We start from the raw sequence: 19,665 nt of genomic DNA on the forward strand, positions 1-19,665 counted from the left end.
GTGATGGAAGGTGTGCTGGAAAGCTGCAGGAGAAGCAGTGTTTGGAAGTGACTGACAAGAGAAGAAATAGCTGCTGCAACAGAAAAAGCCTCTGCTGCACTTAACAGTGCAAGTGATCTATCTGCACATGTGCAAGAGCAAAGAGCCACTCAAGTTGTGGTTTGGTGTTCGATTCAAATATAGCCTTGCTTGTACATCATTAAATAAAGAATATTAAGTTAAATTAGCCTTTTCAGTTACATCCCTCCAGTTAAAACTTGACTTTGATAAGAAGGACAATTCTTTACATCTATTTACATTCGATGTGAATAATTTAACATTGTTGATGTGGTACAAAGCATGCTTTTATTTTTACTTTCTTTCTGTAACCTAAAAACAAAGTGTGGGCTCCCTCAAGAGGGGGAGGGACCCCTAATGCTGGGAAGTTAAAATAGATACAGCAGTACATAGTGGCAGCATGATTTGTGACATGACGCTGGTTTTATTCTTGTTTTTTTAAGCCATTAATAAGGAAATGGGGAAGAAAGAGTTTTTATTTTAATTCAGTTTTTAATAAAGCCTAGAGAGACAACCCATTTAAAGCATTTGTTAAAATCGATGAACTAAAGATCTAGGAATTCACTATGCTCCAGATGCTGTGTTTCTATATGCTGTGCTGTAGTGAAATATGTGATAGCAAAGTCATCTGTAAGGGATTGCTGTGAGTCACAGAAGCTGTGCTGTGCTGTGCTGTGCTGTGCTGTGCCTCGCCTTCCTGACTGAAATGCAGTCCTCACCCAGCCTCACAATACAGTAGCACCGCCTGCAGGGACTGGCTTTCATGCAGAGGTGAGAGGCCAGGCTGCTCAGGCACTGGAATCCTGGGCCATTCCCGCACCCTGCTGCATTTTCCTAAATACAGAATTTCTCCTTTTCAACTTGGTATAGCAAGAAATGCACTTTTACAGGATTTTCTTTCCCTTATTTAGATTAGAAGAGGCTTTTTGTTTTTGTAGAGATAAATATCTTGAGGAAGCAGAGTATATAATGTTTAACGGGTAAGCTGGTTTGCAGTGGTTTTGTTAGCTTGGTTTGAAAAGACTTTTTTTCTTTGCAATAAAGGCCAGAGCTGTTTCATCACAGTCTGCTTTTGACACCCAGGATGAAGAAGAGCTCTGACATTGACAGAATGCTGCAGCTCTTGTTCTGTATTTTTGTTACATGTTGTTTTTACTCTTTTCTAGGGGGCTGCTGCAAATGGCATAAATCTTCGCTGAGACAACTTGGCTAAGAGTGGTTGAACGGAAATTGATTGCTGCTTTCTGGCTATTGAGTGTTACTCTGGCAGTCCTGTGTGATATTCTGCAGGCAGGAATCATGCCGGCGTTATCAACTGGACCTGGAAATGACACAGGTACTGTAAACTCTGTCAGCCCCATGTCTTTCTACAGAGGGTAGGGTACTGCTGGAAGCCATTAAAACTGCCGCTGTCTGCACTGAAGGAGAGTCCAGGCCCTGTTTTCACCATAGGTTTTCTCCCCTGCTTTGCTCCTTGTTCGTGTGCCTGTAAGAACCAAACCTCTTACAGTATATGTTATGAGCTTTTTCATTCATGATTTCTAGGTGTCTCCTAACTAAATGAATCAATCCTTCATCAATACGTTCAATAAAGCAGACTACAACATTTGCGTTGAAACATTAATAAGAAGAGTTTGATTAAGGTTCAAATCTGCAACACAAGACAATATAATTGGTTGACTGTTTGTGATGGGATGTATTAGTTCATACTGCATTATGTTTATTTAGTTAATAGTACCGGTATTTGTCAAACCTTAAGATGACTAATGCATTCAGAGAGGCAGCATCCATTCCAGTTTATATCTGCCTAGGGCATCTGTCTAACAGTAAAGCGTGAAGATGATATAATGACATTTTAAATGGCAGATTAAAGTACTGAACAATTGCATATGTTTTCCTGTGTAGCAAAATCTGCTTTTGTGGTCATCTTGAACAAAGTCCTGTTCAATTACATTCTTTAGTGTTTAACCAGGATGAGAACTCATTGAGTTCTGCATTTAATATCCAAGGGGCCCAGGAATCAGGATTCAGGTTTTACTATTCTTAATACTGTATGCTCATGAACCCTCCCACACATCCCAGGAATTCTGGGATGGCCGATGAAAGTTCACGTCTCACCCAGAAACACAGATACTGTAGCTGACATTGAAACCAAAATAGATTCCCCACACGTACATTCTGTTAAAAATTTCTAATTTATTGTTATATTATTTTGAAATTATTTCGTTTAATTATTTTTAAAAACTTTTTTTCCCCCCAGACATATTTATTTACATGCTAGGGCAACGTATTGAGGCTACCGTTCTGTCGAGATTACTAGATAGTTTGAGAATCAAAGTCCTCGCTCCCGTTTTCCTGAGATAAATAAGTGACGTCAGGGAAACTGAAGTCATCACTTGAGAGAAATTTTCTTGTCATCTCGACACAACGTTTTTTTTCGATGCTCTCAACTAGCTGGCGTAAGATATAGCAGTTAAACAGTAAGGAAATGTAATAATGAAGCATGGACATATCTGGATTATGTTATTCTGCATATGAACATCTTCCCTGTCTTCGTTCAGTGTTCCCTTTCAAACTATTATACAACAGACCTAATGTTCCTTGAAATGTATTATTTTTTAGTTCTGAGGAGTTCCGGGAATGATCGAAGCAGTGATGATACCACATGCTGTATATCTCTTCAGTCCTGTTAGGATGTCTAACCTCAGAACATGTTATTGTAAATGCCTGCCTTGTTATTTGTTTTGCTGACTGTAATCCTTGCCCTTGTAGTCATCAAACTACATTTCACATTTTCCACAGGTGACTATAGTATGTGTGAACATGATGCAAGACTTTTATTAAACACTTAACAGGTTTGAACTGCTACAGAATTTAGTGCTACAGTGTTTTTTTTTGTTAAATAAATGCATCTATAACTTTAAACATGCAATCATGAAATACTAGAAAGAGACATTTGAACAGAAGTAAATTGCTGTATACATTTCTGATCTATGTGCTGTGTTGGATCCAAAGTCCCCCATTAAAGATAATAAAGTAAATGTATATGTTTTCACCGCAAGAGTCTATTCTGGGGTTTATAATTTTGAATAATTATTAAAAGAGTGCACATGAGCATTTAGAAGGTTAAATCATCTATATGAAATGGTATGAACTGTATTTAAAAAAATAATAATAAACTTGGTTAAAACAAAGGTTGATGGGAGATTTCAGTATGTCTTGGCAACTCATTATGAGGGCCATGTTGGACAACTCCCAGACTCGTTAATGTGCAAGATTGAAAAAAGTAGGTAAACATGAAATTAACTACTACTTACGCTGGAAGGATGAACCAGACCATGTTTGAAATGAACAATGCCTACCATTTATTATTTCTAAAGACCCACATCACATTCTTCATTTGTGGTATTGTTTATATAAAGCACGTGCCACTAGCATTAACAGAGATTGAGTGCCCTCAGATGCTACCCCAATGGTCCAGATGACCTGGAGCTATTGGGAGCTTCTCTGTCTGTGTATGCCACTATGGCTTGTATTTATACTCCAGTAGGCCCAGATACTACATGACTCCAGTTTATTTCTTTTATCTTACTATTTATAATATAAGTGAGTTATTCAGCTGTTACTCCATTCAACTGCAAACAACCACAAACTACTTTATTTTACAAGGTTACTATGGTTAATTGTTTACCATATTTTTCTTGTTCCCAATATATTCCTTCCCATGCAATCGTTTTAAGCCTACAGCAAAGTGGAGTTACCTTAGCAACTCTACGTATGCCAGTTTCCCCTCCAGCAAACTGGATTGACATTACCAGCACATGTTCTTTCATATGATTACCAATGCATTTTACAAAGTGTGTATTAGAATCGGAAGACACCATGTCGATTTTAATGGTTAACAAATTCTCTGTATGAGTGTAATCTTGCTCAGGGTACAAGATCCCAGTTCGCTCCGGTTTATTAAATTATTGCTTCGGTTCGTTTCACACCAGAAAAATTAAAACCTTTGTTTTAAAGTGCATTCCAGTTTCTTTGTTTGGTTCACCTGCAGCTTCATCCAGACTACAATTCTATTGGTTTCGCATTGCACTTTCCAAGCACACTCTGTTGCTGATTGCGAGTGCGGAAATTCTCGGTGGAAAAACTTTTTCCATCATGCCCAACATGGAGAGTACTTGACATGCTGCGTCTGTGCTGATGTTGTGTTCTTTTGGTTTATTTGGTGCTCACAACATCAAATCATTGCAGAAACATAGCATGCCAAAGAGGGCGTTTGTCAGAAAAACACTGTTCTTTTGGAAGAAATGTCAGACAATCATGACTATGAAATATATTTACATATTGTACATTCTCAACTGCAATTTAGCTGTGCAAATGCAACAGTGACTAATGTGTCTATTGGACTCAGGTGAGGAGAAAATTCTGGCCACGGCAATACCCGGACATTGTTTTCTTGAAGTGCAATTGTAACCCTAGCACTGTGTGGTCTTGCATTGTCCAGCTGGAAAATCAACACTTCCGGATTGGCTTGTAAAAATGGAAAAACTGTTGCCTCAAGGACTCAGTCAATGTATCACTAAGCAGTAAGGTTGCTCTCAATCGACACCAAAGGCGTTCTTGTGTTAAAGGAGATTCCTCCCCACATCACCACACTTCCACCGCCCCACTGGTTTGCTTGAACAACGCAACAGTCAGCATAACGCTCACCATGACGTCTCCACACACGTTGTCTTCCGTCAGGTCTGTCAAGGGCAAAACGGCATTCATCAGTGAATAAAACACTCTTCCACTCTCTCTGCTGCCACCTCAGATGTTCTCTGGCCCACAGAAGATGCCGATTTCGTCTGTCAGCTGTCAACATGTTACCCCTGAAATCATTTTCATGCAGGTGGCAAGCTACAGTCATTCTAGTGATGCACGGGCTACTTCCTAATATTTCTCCTGCTGTAGCCACTGTAGTCTGAAAATGATTACGAAGATAGATCAGCCGGATGTGACAGCCCTGGGCTGGTGTGGTGACCCTCTGCCTTCCAGGACCTGGCCTGTCCCTCACAGAGCCGGTTTCTTGGTTTCTCTGGACTAGTCTGCTGGTTGTTGAAGCAGAACATCTCATTTCTGGGCAACGATGTAAAACTTACTGTTGTGTTTTCATTGTGCATCAGTGTGTGTGTGTGTGTATATATATATATATATATATATATATATATATATATATATATATATATATATATATATATATATATATATATATATATATATATATATATATATATATCATTTCTACCAGTAGACAAGATGAATACAGTTAAAGTTACATGAACCATGTATATCTCACTTAGACAACGTACTGAAGCTGCCAATGTTAGGAAGTGTAAATATTGCAACACAATTGGACCAAAGCTGTCCTATCGGGATAAGAAAGCATAACGAGGTGGTTGAAAGAAATCGGAACATTCTATCTAAATTAATCGATTGTGTATGGTTTTGTGGTACTTTTGAACAGGTATTACGTGGTCACAATGAAAGTCATGTTTTGAAGTTGTTAGGTGGATTTTGTATCCATATAGGCAGTGCAATGGAGAAGCTTGTGAAAACTACACAGCGTTTAAGGGCACTTCGGAACCCATTCAGAATGAAGTGCTCTACTGCATGCTAGATGTGATTAGGGAGCACACTGTCCAGCAGTTGACAAGCACCAAATGTGTGGCTATACAAGCTGACGATACCACTGGTGTGTCAGTCAGTACTGGTTTATCAGTATATTGATGGAAAAAAAAAAGACTTAAGAGACTTATGCAGAATCAATTGCTACAGCTTTGCTTGATCGATTTGAATTTGGTTTTCCCAGAGCACTGTAATAAACCAAACCTGATTTCTCAAAAAGACGATGATGCCAGTGTGATGCGTGGAAAAACTGGCGGGGTTCAAAGGAAGGTGAAGGACAGATACCCTAATATGAATTTATGCCCATCAGCTAAACTATATACTATAACCATCAGCAAGCTATATCTAAAATCTCACAAGTTAGAATTTTCTTTTGCAATTTGGCTGGTTTTCCTTTTCGCGCTCTCCAAAGAGGACTGAGGTACTGAATGCCGTAGTAAGCAGGAGGCTTCTGAGAGGGACAGCAATGTGATGGGATTTCTGTATTCAGACAGATAATGTTTTCTACGAGCACAGAGAGGACCTCCTTGAATGCTTGAAGACAATCAAAAGTTCAGGGGATTTTGAGTCCAGTGCAAGGCCAGGGAGTTTATTTGGATGCTGGAAGACGGAGTTCCTTTTTTTCCTTTTTCTTTTTTGTGATATCATGCCCCATGTTGACGTGTTGTACAGTAGGCTCCAGGAATGACACATTGACATAGTCTGCGTTGAGAGAGTTACTGCTGAGTTTATCAGGAGTATCAACAAAGTGCGTGAATGCATTGACTATTGGGTTTAAAATGAAATGTGTGACATTATAATAGTCAATGCAATTTCAAAGGAATGCCTTGCATTCACAAAACATCTGGTGAATGCAAAGTTATTGCAAAGTGACTTGCTTGAAAGACACAACCAATGCTTTCCAATGAAGCCTTAACCGGCAAGCATATCCAGTGCTTAATAAAGAAAGATTATGCACTGAACTTTGTTATATATGGAAAGCCAGAATTTCATTGTGCTAGTCGTGCCATGGCACTATTTCAGTTGTTCCTTACATAATCTCCAGGATACATTTTTAGAAACTGTAACATTACTGCAAATTCTCATAACACCCATGACAACTAAAGAAGATAAAAACGTTTAAGAAACACGATGAACCAGGGTTGATTCTGTCAGTAGAGAAACATCTGATTCACGAGATACCAGACTTCAACAGGAGAACCATTGAGAAGTTAGCTGCCCTTAAAGATCAAAATTCCTCTATAATTAGGTGAGTGCTGTTTGTTTAACAGCTTTACTTAATTTAATTATATGTATGATGTTTCTATTTTTGTTAATTAAATCAAGGCATATTAATCACAGTAGCATTTCAATGTTAAGAAAGAATCAATGTGAAAACGGCGTGTACTGTATGCATTCGTTCACTTTCTTTTTCCAACGCCCCACTTGATCCAAAGTTCACCAGTCACCACTGTGTTTAACCTTCTCGATTTGACATTCCTGGGGTTTACGGTTAGTCTGAGCAGACAATTCGGTGACTTTAAAAGCTTGCAGGCCTGTCTGCCGCTTTCAATAGCCAGAGTTTGGACTGGAGTTGTGAGAACTGATACCGCTCCGTTTGCATTCTGTTTTTGTAGCTTGCTTTAGTTTTTGTGGTAGACCATACTGTCATTTTTGCATTTGGGAGAGCTGTTAAAAGCGCAGTTGAAGATAACTCCGCCTGTTGCCAGGGCACACTCTGCTGCACACATGTTGCTCTTTGTCTCTTTTAAAAGAGAAGTTTCATAACCGTATAATATAGTATTCAAGACCACATGTTCCTGTTGGTAAGTTCTCCTAGTAGAAATGTTGTGAAGTCTGCCGTGTCCGTAGAGATGCCATTGCTTCAGTAGTTCTTGCATGGCTGTTACCATTGTGGTTTTAATATTGCTGTCCTGGAGATTGACAATGGGGCGGCTGGTGATTGCTGCTAATTTTTATACTGCGCTGTAGGAAGTGCTGGTTCTTTGCTCTTCAGCGCCTTTACAAGGCACTTCTTAATTAATTTTTGTGTTAAGAAAATAATTTTATGCTTGTAAATAACAAGGCAGCGCAATACACTTCATGGATAAGAGATGAGTACCAGTATTGATATGTATTGTTGCTGCAGTTTCACCAGCTGTGCTCTGTAACATAGATGCCTTGTTTATGGTACGTTTATAGTGTAAATAGGATTTCTTTACCTACTTGGAGTTTCCAGTGTAATTACTAATCTATTGAAAGAGAAATGTACCGTTTTTCTAGTACACATTAAAACATCTCATGATCAAAATTAGGCAACATAATGAATTACTCTGTGCTCTTGGATGCAAAGGGTTAAGTGCATGATACCCCAAAAGTAATAATATCAGACTACTGTTATCTTCATTTCATTTTTATCCTAAACGTGTTTCAAATAAAACAATCCCTAACTGTTTCTCACTTTCAAATCAATAATTATGGTGTTGCTTGTATGCTGGTGAACATTTTTTTAATGGTTCTTTTCTCACCAAAGTACAATTTCAACAAATTAAACAATAACAAAGGAAGCTAAAAGTTTAAATGTAAGCCAAATAAGAAAAATAACAAAAAACTAGGTCCACCACTGGGACTGGGAAACCAGGGGCTTTGCAGTCAGGCTTCTCTTGCAACCTGTTCCATTAATACTTGTAACAATCTCAAGATTACATGAACTCCTGGAGTTAGTGTACACAGGAGTCTGTTTTAGTTAATTGAGTTGGCCCATGATTCTGGTTTCAGAACCTGTAAACTGCAATAGAATGGGAACAAAGAACTATTCCACATGAGAGGCTATCAGTGAGAGAGTGCTTGCACCTGCATGCTAACTGAGAGAAGCCTGTTTGTTACCCTACATACCCCTTGTCCTGTGACTTTCTTTAGCAACACTTCATTCAATTCACTGGCGCACTGTTTTCTCGTGTTCTGTCTGGCTGTTTCTGAGCCAGTGTTATGCTATATTTTCTGTAAATATACTTTTTCTTTTAGTCACAGTAAAGATCTGTAAAAGTCCCGTTTCAAAGACAAACTGAAGGCGAACCCGTTTGATGGCTTTACCTTTCGACAAGGGGGATTTTAAAGGCTGGTTCTGTCCCTGTTTTTATTAAGCCTGTAAAAGTTTACAGTGTTATTCTGGGCCATACTTGTATGCTCTTTTAGTGTTTATTGCCCCCATTGAAGCAGTAAAACGATCGGGCTCAAGCCCTGCATTTGATAGCCTGGACTAGTAGACAGAGACAAATAGATAGCCCTAAGAAAAAGCCCTTTTCCAGACATCCTCGCAAACTAGTGTAACATTTTGTAGCCCCTTCTAGCTTCCCTTCCTCCTCCAAGCAAGGTAATTGTTTTATAATAAGCAACAATAATGAAACCCAGGCTCCATATTTTTTCTCATTTAACTCTGTTTCATAGCTTCCACAGACCTGTCCTAATAATGTAGCTATGAGGGATATGACAAGAATGGTGATATTAAATTTCTCTAGACTAACAGTAAATTTTTCCATACTGATGTCAAGAATGTTGAGCATCTGGAATCTGCAGTGAGCATAGCTACGGGAGTACTTTTATCGATTTAGAGCCATTTATTCTCCTCCCAGGAACTAACATTTTTCCATAAGAATACAGTACTGTAACACAAGAATTTGTTGCAACTGGAAAATATCCCTGTTTCCAATTACATCAGAATGAAAATTTCCACTTAGTTTAAAATGTGTGTGTGTGTGTTTATATGAGAGAGATTAATTAAATATGTCTTATTAAAAGATATAAGAATAACTTCTTCCAATCCAATGTTTTAACACATGTTTTAATAGAGATGTCACACTTGGAAAGACAGGAATTGACTGGTCACTAAATGGACTGAACATGGGTACATTTGTGGCTGTCGAAGACAGTTGGCTGTGCATTCAAAGTGCCTCCTTTCCATTCCACTTGTATTGAAAAACAAACTCCATTCTGAGTTTAGAGCAGGTGATCACTTGGTTCCGGTGACAGTCAATTCAAGGGCTTACTGTTCTTGGGTGCTGTATTCAATCAGCTTGCTGTCCAGGACATGCCATTTCAATAATAGAAAGCCACAAGCACAATATACATCACACAGTTACTCATTATATCAACACTGCAGTTTTACTGAATTCCTGTATTTTCCTCTGATGGTGCAATATATAATTGTCCTTGTCCTGTTTTTATAGCCATCCTTTGGATTGAACATCCCACTAATAATACTGTCATAATTTAATATCTTGAAGTATCTGCAATGTATCACAGACTGCAACGCTCTGTTACTTTAATGAGTTAGATCTCATTTGGGATTCTGTTCTTGAGACTGAACAGGACACTTGGACAGCGATTGTGTTTTCAGCGCTACAGTACAAGGTGCCCGATTCTGAGTATAATCTGGTGTGCTGCACCTCGGCACCACTAGGAATTTTGGACTGTAGCAAACAAGAATACAATACTGTTTTCTGTGTTTTCATTTTCATATTTTCACATCTATACAAGCTTGTAACATGTGGTTTTGAGAATACATGTACAATTTTTCGGTCCTGTATTAGTTTAGTTATTTCTCTCGCACATAGAAGGAGGTATCTTTGTTGTTGTCTCTTGTTAACTGACTTTCCTGGAGCTTTACACTGAATTGCAGTTTGCACCATTTTCTGTCTAGAAACAAAACTGCTAGTCTTATGACTCTATTAATAAGCAATTTAGAATATTAATTTAAGGACACAGTTTTAAAAAAGTAAAGGTTAACAAAAATAAATAAATAATGCAAATCGTATTTTGGTGTTAAGACTTTGATAAATATGACCAAATACTATTCGCAGTATTCTTTGCTTAGTCAATAGTGAACAGTCTGTCATATGTATATGTTTGCAATAATTGTTTTAATTCTTGGGTGAAGGTTATTTTAAATTTCAATAATAACATTTCCAACAATGAAAGATTTTATAGGCTAACAGGCTTAGCTCACAAGTCTTGTTCAGTATTTCAGTACAAAGATATGCTTGATCTGCCAATTGCCAGCTAAAATGAGAAGTTTCAGTTTCTTTTTTAAATGGCTGTGCAGTGTGTTGTATGCATTCCCATGAGTTTCTTTTTAAACTTTTTGTAAAACAGCTTTTTGCTTTTGAAGTGCAATGTCTTTTAAAGTGAGATGTTGAGAGATGCAATTTACAACCAAAACAGCTGCTTTTAAATCTGTAATAATTACAAAACAGCTCATGCGATGATAGTGCTTTAGTAAGCAACGCCAATTACAACACAGGTCGGTGTGCTTTGCAGAACACATTCTTATAAAGAAGCAGTTGTTAAGGCTACAGTGACCGTTCAATACCTATACACTCGGGGCTTGTAATTTATGAAACAACTCAGTTTGAACCACCCTTTGAGTTGTATCTACAAACCAGTGGGCTGGATGGCTGAGCAGATTGGCAGTTGGATAGAAATCTTTTCACCTCTAGGTCGCTGGTTTAAATGTTGGTTATCAATTCGATGCAATTGAACTTACTTCAGATGACCTTCTAGAAAAGACCCTGGATTGACTAGACAAGACAACTGAACAATACGCTTGTGTTAATAAAAATGAAAGTAGGGCTTTCACTTTACAAATATTTATAAACGTGTACATTAACATGGGACATAAGAACTCGTTGACTTCCAATGCTTCCTGCTCTTGTATGGAAATTACTGGTGGAGTGATGAAATGACCAAATACACATGGTTACTTTGTTGTCCACAACACTATTACCATGTAATTGCGTAGTAGTTACTGTGTAAAAACTGAAGCCACTGTTTGTTACCCAGTTATTACAATGTAATTAAATGTCTATACATTTCCTGTAGTCCAAGGTGCTAACAGCTATACCATTTACACTTGGGTGCTTACTTATTGTGCCAAATTGGCAGGTCAGTTTAATTCCTTATCTCAGTGATGACATCAGTGAACATTGTCTTGCATAGAGTCCAAAATCAACATGGGATCTGCAATTTAAACTGTCCAGAAACATTTAAGCAGAAACATTCAAATGAAATATTCACTTTAAGGAAGTCCAAGCCCAGTAAAAGCGTGACAGATATATTGCTGATTATTATCACTGCTTCAGCACCTGCAGACAGCATGCTAAGATAGATCAGTTTCTTCTCTTTTACTCTGCTACAATGTCACAGCCAAAATATTAAATCATTTGGGAGTATGATTTTTACAACCTGGAAAATAATTCTGAGAGTATTTCACTATACCGACATTTTTAAGGGAATACATTTTCTTCTGTTTACCAATTTAAAATATATTAAACATGTATACTGCACAGTGGCTCCACAAATTATTGGGTCACCTCGGGGCAGCTTGGGTGTGAGATTTGTTGCCCATTATACCCTGTTCAGACTGCTTGCTGACTAAAAATCTTGGTATGCCTGAATAAGTATTTGTTTTCAACAGTTAATTTTTTTTTACAATAGTAATTGTCACAGGCTTCCTTGTTAAATATGGTATGTTGGGACCAATCTTGTTTATTTCTTTTCTCTTTAAGTTTTTTTTAAATAGATTTTTAACTCTTTCGTCCCCATGTCAGTTTTGGGCAGTTATTTAGTGTGCTGTATATGTTACATATGACTGTGAAATAGAATAAAAGATGTAAGTATAATCATTTTACATCCTTATTGTGGGTTCATTTTACAGTTTTAGCAAAAATTTATATTTGTCTTCCAACAAGCTTCCAAAGTTGATATGTGTAGTGTGCGTTTTTTTCCTCATACACAATGTGTAATTTAATTTAAAATATTCATCTTGTCTGCAGCTTTGTCTTTTTTTTTATTCAGCTTCTTCATTCTTTTTAGCGAGAGAACACTGCAGTACATCATTGTGAATGACTCCTTTGTTATCCAGAACAGTACAATCTGCACATTAAATCTATCAGCTTAATCTGTTAACATGATGGAGACCAGTGTATGTTTAAATTGGTAATAATAACTACACTGTAAATAACAGCTCCCTGGACAGAGGAGAGGGGAATCCTGGGAAAGCAGAATGTTTTACTAGACGAGAGACAGGAGTGAACAGTGGATTAATCTCACTGGAGAATCAAGCACACCAGGTTCCTGGTGCGGGCTATGCTGCAGCCTCATTTGTCCAGTTCCTGAGACCAAATGTTTCCTACAACCATGATAATTTGGCTCTTTTTGTGTTTTTTGTGCATTTAGCCAACTTCTGTTTCCATTACAGTTGGTCCAATCATTTCCTTTTAGACCAATGAAGATAACCAAATCAATACAGTTTCTGTGTGTGTGGGTGTGTGTGTGTGTTTCATCCCACAATCAGGATTTGAGACTTACTTGGCCATGGCCTTCCAAGTCAGTGTCTTATCGCTGTTGTGGCAGTCAGAGGGAAGCAGTAACCTACAGTACAGCACAATACTGTGTGACTTTGACACCCTGCTGAAATGCAGCTTGGTGCAACTGGTCCCCAACTCAGTAAGTACTGTATGATCTTGCTTGGGAAAGCTGCTTCAGTTGACAATAACAACTGGCAATAAGAAATATAGGAGCTGGGGTCTCTGAGAGGTTCATCTGGAAAGAGATGGCTGTGTGGTGCGCAGGGTGAATCATACAGACAGGGGAGCGCCTGGTGCCTTGTGTGCGCAAGTGCACGCCTGCAGGGCTGGCCTTTGTCCTTCCGCAGGCTGGTAGCTCCCTGACATCCACTCTCGAGCTTCTGGGATATTGGCTTGTATGTGGAATCAGTGGATGCCCACTGACTAAACTACTTTTTGTTTTTTTATCTATTTGAATTTCAAACATAGCCAACTATTCTCCATTACAAATGCTGGTGAAAAGCCCAGCTTTTCCTGTTTTTTAATTTTTTTATTTGAGGCATAAGGGTGTGAAGTTTAATTTTACTTGGCCAACAAGCCAGAAACAATGATATAATTTAAAACTTGGATCTCCTGAAAACCAGCAGGTCACACTGGCTTCTCCTGTTTTAAACAGTAATTTTTGTTTTCTGTTAAACATATACAGTCGTGTAGAATTTTGTTTTTAATGTGTGAAATCAATAAAGTGCACGACTTAACAGCTGTGGTGTGAAGTAAAAGCATCACATTGTGAGATTGAGCTACACAGCCCACTTGTAACAGGTTATGAGGTTCTGTTGAGATGCATTTTCCATATACCCCTGCTCCCCATCATCCTGTATCTTCTAAATCTTTTAGAATATGCCACACGTTCTCCAGATTTTAGAGCTGTAAATGAATGAAGAAAGCATATGCATCACAGCTGCGTTCTCCCTTGTGTCGATTTCCCACTCAGATAGATGTCTGTGCAGTTCTGGGTTTCCTATACAGTAGTACAGGGCATGGCTGACTAATATTATCAAAAACCCTTGTATGTAATAATGCTGCCATTTAAAATGGATGCAAAGTACACTTTAGCCAAAGTGCCACCTTGGATTCAAGGTCTGAAGCAGGGCTGGGTCTGATAAGGTTGTTACTTCTATTGGGAAATGTACAAGAAGCATAATGGATTAAAGGAGCCATGCATGTAGATGTGGAGGTAGCAGGTTTAGTAAGTATGGTAGACCAGCAACCAAGCAACAGATATCAAAACTTTTGAAGTGTTTGTCTGAAGATGATATACCCACTGGCTGCATATGGAGGGAAAGGTGGTGTTCTAGTCTTCCTCTTGATTCTGCTTGAGAGTAGTGAATTCGTAAAGGGTCCAGCTACAGTATAGAATAGTACAATTATTCTGTAACTGTAAATGATCAAATTGTGAAAAAAAACGACAGTTGTAGTGGTGGTTGATAAAGTCAAAACAGGAATTGGTGAGATTGGGGGCAAAACTTACTGTACAAAATCCCTACAATTGGAGAAACATGTAAAGGAAAAGCTAAAACAATGACAGGAAAGATTTGTTTTGACATGACGTACTCTACAGCAGCAACAGCTCATAGAAGCTACTGTAGTGCAGTCTCTAGATCGCCAGAGAGCTGTGTATTGACAGGGGAGGATGGTTTGCAACACAGAGTAATGCTGCTTTAGCTATTTAATTCAAATGTGTAATACACAGCTCAAATAAGACCAAAACAGGCTGCTATGAGACCTCCCTAGATCTTTCTTGTTAATTACAAATGACTCTTGGCAAACCGTCTGCTTTCAAACGAATGAGATCGGTGCTCTACATTTAAAGTTTTACTTTTTTTCTTTCAGGTCTGTATGAACTGCTGGCTGCCTTGCCTTCTCAGCTCCAACCACATGTGGACAGGCAGGAAGACCAGACCTTCCTTCAAGAGATGTTTGGTGAAAAAAGTCTCCATTCACTGATGAAGGTAACCCTACTTATTTTCCTATGTGGAAAATGTGTTATGGAGCATCATCTAGGCAGTCTACCAAGCAAAGTGCTCAGCCTCTCGTTCCCTCACAAACAACGGCACCTTATTCCAGTAGCGCCACTGATAGCATTCCTTTGGCTCAAACTGCTCAAATAGATCTAAAAATACCTAGGTGATCGCATTTGATGGCTTTTAACTCTGGCAAAGTGTGCTAATGATGCAAACACATGCTGTCTGCCCTTGTCTGGTGGCGCTTCAGAAACAGTAGCAGGGAGTGACTTTTGGATCACTTTCTGATTTCAGATTTTCCTTGGCTAAATTTGCTGTTGTTGCACGAGACAATGTTTGTGTTCAGAATAGGATAAAGAACCAGATGAAGTGACCAACTTTGGTTAAGTCTTTACTTAAAACAGTGTTTTTCTTATAATTTCCCTCTCTTGTAAAAAGCTGACTTCAGGTCATAATGTGCCACTAATTAGGAGTGCATGAGAGACCTCAAAATTACAGAATACTTAAAAAGGCTGACAGAGGAGGAAGCAAGACATTTTTTTTTTCCCTCAGTGTTTGCATTCCTGGATATGTCGTTTTAACCTCCTTTTGCTGTTGTTACAGAAAGATTTGCTCCGGATTTTCACAAACTTGTTAACCTGGTGTCTCGCTGCAATTTTAAAATGTTTTTTAGGAACAATTTAACCCTTTCCGACCTTAACCCTGGCATTTCCCAGGTGTAATGAATATGCTCATTTTCTGTCAGAAATGTCTCGGTCAGTATGTAGACCATTGCTGTCTATTTATTTATTGATTGATTGATTGTATTAACTCATTTTAAGATAGGAAGATAAGAATAATTTATCCTTGGCATTGCAGAGGGAAGGATCTGCCTGTTAATATGATGGGGTTATTCAACTTTGCACATCCCAAACAAGCTTAAGGGTGACAGCCGTTCAGCAAATTATTATTGTAAGCAGGGTTCAAACCTGAACATTAGAACATGTATTGATTATTTTAATGAAAATGTGTTTTTTTCAGTCTTACCAAAGTAATGTCCACATTCATACCAGTTCAACATTATTTAACCTATTCATAGCAGTCTTACAAGCTTGTGGTTGAATATGTGTTACAAGCTAGATTCGCTACCATTTGGTTTCAAGATTAGTGTCTCGTTTCTTTCTTTCTTTCTTTCTCTCTCACACACACCCACAAAACTTTATCACAGTGATTCTGCCATATGCCAACATTTGGAATACGTTCCGAGATGCATCACTAGTGCTTCTGCTGTTAAGAGGCCTAATATAATGTTGCACACATTTTCAGTACCATGTAAAACATGAATTGGGATGCAATGGAAAGCATTGGGTAGCATTGAAATAACAGCAGATTCGGCGTAGTCGTATTGTGTATTGTTTCGTTTTTTGTTTGTTTTTTGCACAGAGCCTGTTGATCTCCCTCTATATGCAATATCCCGTTTCATGCTGCAAAAGCTTTCAGAATAAGGGTTATATTTTTTTTCTTATTGGAACGGTACTGGTAAAAGCCTTCAGGAAGCACAAGGTGATGTTGTGTATATCTCTGGTGTTTGAACCCTGCCTGTAAGGACAGTTGGTGAATAAGGCAGCGCTGCACAATCTGTTACCAAGGTGATAAGACGGTCCTGGCTGATTTAACATGCCGTTCAGTTTTGTGAATATGGGCCAGTGTGAGTTTATGTTTTTCTGCTTTCAATTAGCTTTGTACATGATGTAATATACATTATTACAGAAAAAGGTTGTAAAACGATGTTTTTTGTTGTTTACTGTGCCAAACATAGGGGTGCGGGTATGTTAAAGGACTAGCTGGGTAGCCACAATTGACAGTACCAGACAATAGGCTAGAGCAACATAGCCAATTGGGCACAGCACAGTCTAGCACATGCTGGCAGTTAGGGAGCAGGAATCAGAGAGTAAATGAGAGGGAAATACCAGAATTCAGTCGTCAGAAACCACACTCTGCCAGCTGCGGAATGGTGGAGGTAATAAACCAAAAAGTCCTGCATGGTATAAATATGGGAACTGAAAAATACAATTTTTCATCAAAGAATCTAAAAATCTCTGAAATGCCCCACTTTCTTAGAAAAACTGAAAAAAGGTGTCCTTTTTTTTAGAGCACAAATACCCGTTTTGTGTGTGTGTGTGTGTGTATGTATGTATAAAATCCATATGAAGAACATAGCTTATTTGCAAATTACAATAAAGGAGAGAAATACCAATTTAAGATACTAGACTTGAAACAAACTGTTTAATTTGTAGCTTCTCTCAAGTTGTTTTTCTGGTTTTGTAGCATTAACAGCTGTTTTTCTCTTTTTAGAAAGAGTCAAGCTTTTAAAACTTTGGAGTAAAAGGCTTTTTGAATACCCATCGGTGTCTTTTAAGATAGTTATGTACGGATCCTATTTTTTTTTTAAATAGCGTTCGACCTGTTTTAAATGTTGTTTTTAACAAAAAATGAATGTAAATATGAAACTCCAGTAACCATGTCAGTAGTAAATTAATCTTCATTTCAGTTAAAAGGAAACAATTACTGAGTATCAGAGTTCATGTACCTTGTGTGGCAGAATGACAAATGAAGCATGCAGGTGTACATGGTTTACATCAGCCTCACACTATAAATAATAAACCAGCTCTCAAATTCCAGAAGCATTTACAAGGCTGTGCAGTAGACGCATTCAGTGCTAATAAAGAGAATATTGGATTGATCTGACATGCTAAACGGACAGCCAGTCATACAGAAGCTGTCAGTGTTCACCTTCCTAATTGTTGGAAAATCCCCTGTCAATTCTGCATGCTGCTTGTACTGCTAGTACTACAGGCAGGACGACTTGACAAGAGAAAGTGTCAGACAGCTGCACATAAGCATGTGTAAGACCAGACACACAATTAGTATTTGCCATGTTCACCCTATCCCTGTTCATTTTGTCTTGACAAATGCGTACTGTATACAGAAATATCGAGTCCAAACTGCATGCTGGGGCTGGTTGCAACCTTTCTTCACATTTTTTATAATGCAGGACCATCTTGTATAATAACACTGATGAAGACATTCGACTAAGTGTTTGTCTACTTGATTTAGTTTCTTCTAGTTTTTGCTATAACACCCTGCTGTGTTAATTAGAAACACATGATTTTTCTTCTGCTGTAACCCACATTGTCTGTATTGCAGCATTGTATCCAGGTCTTGCTCCCTCCTGCAACGGTGCTTGTTGTTTTCTGTTCCCATGACACACTGTTTGTTTCTATCAGCGCACCAGCATTGTTGCAGGAAGAATCATGAGGTGGATACACTAAGATGTTCCTGACAGAAGTTCTCATTCTCCTGACAAACCAAGTCAAGCAAAGTTGTTAAATGTATTTCCAACTCCTTTATTACCCCTTAATGGATGAATAAAAATGCCAGCAACACAACCCCATGCTAAAGTGATGCTGGTGAATGTTTAAGAGCACACACAGGTAGGAACACTTTCATTGCTTTAAATCTGCCAGGCAGATTTTCCAAACGTGCACTTGCATGAAAAAAATAAATAAAATAATCATATACACTTATAACTCTTGTTAGTTTCACAGTGCCATTTATTGTTACTTACCATATATAGTAATATTTATATTATTATTTTTTACCACTTAGATTGGTATGACTAGAAGATATGATTATTGTATAGTTTCACACATGCAGATGATTGCAGATATAAATGAATGAATAGCAGCTAAGTAATTGAAGTAATGTGTAACCGATGAACAGTATATTCTGGGTTTGGAGTGCTATCTCCTAGTCTTTCTATACAGTATTTAACCTGTGATTCCTGTATTGTCTGTTTGGCTTTGCCTCAAGGGTATTGCTGGGTTTCTACTTCAGCCTTTTCTCAGTGCAGTACCTGCAAGACTGAGATTTCCAACTGCAGAAATGGGACTTATTGATTCTCCTGATTGGCACACACGGTGTATCTATATGTTTGTTTGTTCAGTAGACCCTATATGAAGAATACATAAATCAGTTATAATGAGCCTCTGTGGGAATTAAATGTAAGCATATGTTTGGTTTATACAGTTTGGGTTACTATAATTTTGAGGCCATCACCAAAAAGTCCTTTAACTGCCCAGGTTGTGAAGAAATCTTTGTAAAACACAACAAACATTCCAAATACACGCAGCAATCGTGATTTGTTATTGGCAAGAAATTCAATTTTGGACAGAAATTGCCAAATCCAGTGGTGTGCTTGCAAACTGTTTTTCAAGCTCTTCTGAGTTAACCGAGAGATTTATTATACAGAATTTAATCATTCTTACATATAATAATAAGAATAATATATTTTATATAGCGCCTTTCATAGTGGACCACCATCACAGTGTGCTTTATAGAGGTAGGCTGTGAACTGTGCATTATATACAGTCACTTACAATAGGACATTGATTTGACATCTCATCCGCAGGATGGAGCACAAGGAGGTGAAGTGACTTGCTCAGCGTCACACAGCGAGTCAGTCAGTGGCAGAGGTGGAATTTGAACCGGTGACCTTCTGGTTACAAGCCTTAGACTTTAACCATTTGCTTCTGATTGCCAACTTTGAAAAGAAC

The 19,665-nt window shown here is 38.2% G+C and overlaps 1 protein-coding gene across 7 annotated transcripts in view; it reads left to right on the plus strand.

The window, feature by feature from the left end:
* LOC121311720 (MAGUK p55 subfamily member 7-like) overlaps positions 1-19,665 on the plus strand; it is a 128,862-nt gene that overhangs the window by 40,779 nt on the left and 68,418 nt on the right. For all 7 annotated transcript variants that reach the window (XM_041243987.1, XM_041243990.1, XM_041243991.1 and 4 more), the window contains exons 2-3: positions 1,224-1,393; positions 14,940-15,058. In XM_041243987.1, coding sequence (XP_041099921.1) covers positions 1,357-1,393; positions 14,940-15,058 — 156 coding nt within the window. In that variant the 5' untranslated portion in view covers positions 1,224-1,356. The remainder of the gene's footprint in view (positions 1-1,223; positions 1,394-14,939; positions 15,059-19,665) is intronic.

This window comes from Polyodon spathula, chromosome 3, assembly GCF_017654505.1.
Source record: "Polyodon spathula isolate WHYD16114869_AA chromosome 3, ASM1765450v1, whole genome shotgun sequence".
Classification (NCBI taxonomy): domain Eukaryota; kingdom Metazoa; phylum Chordata; class Actinopteri; order Acipenseriformes; family Polyodontidae; genus Polyodon; species Polyodon spathula.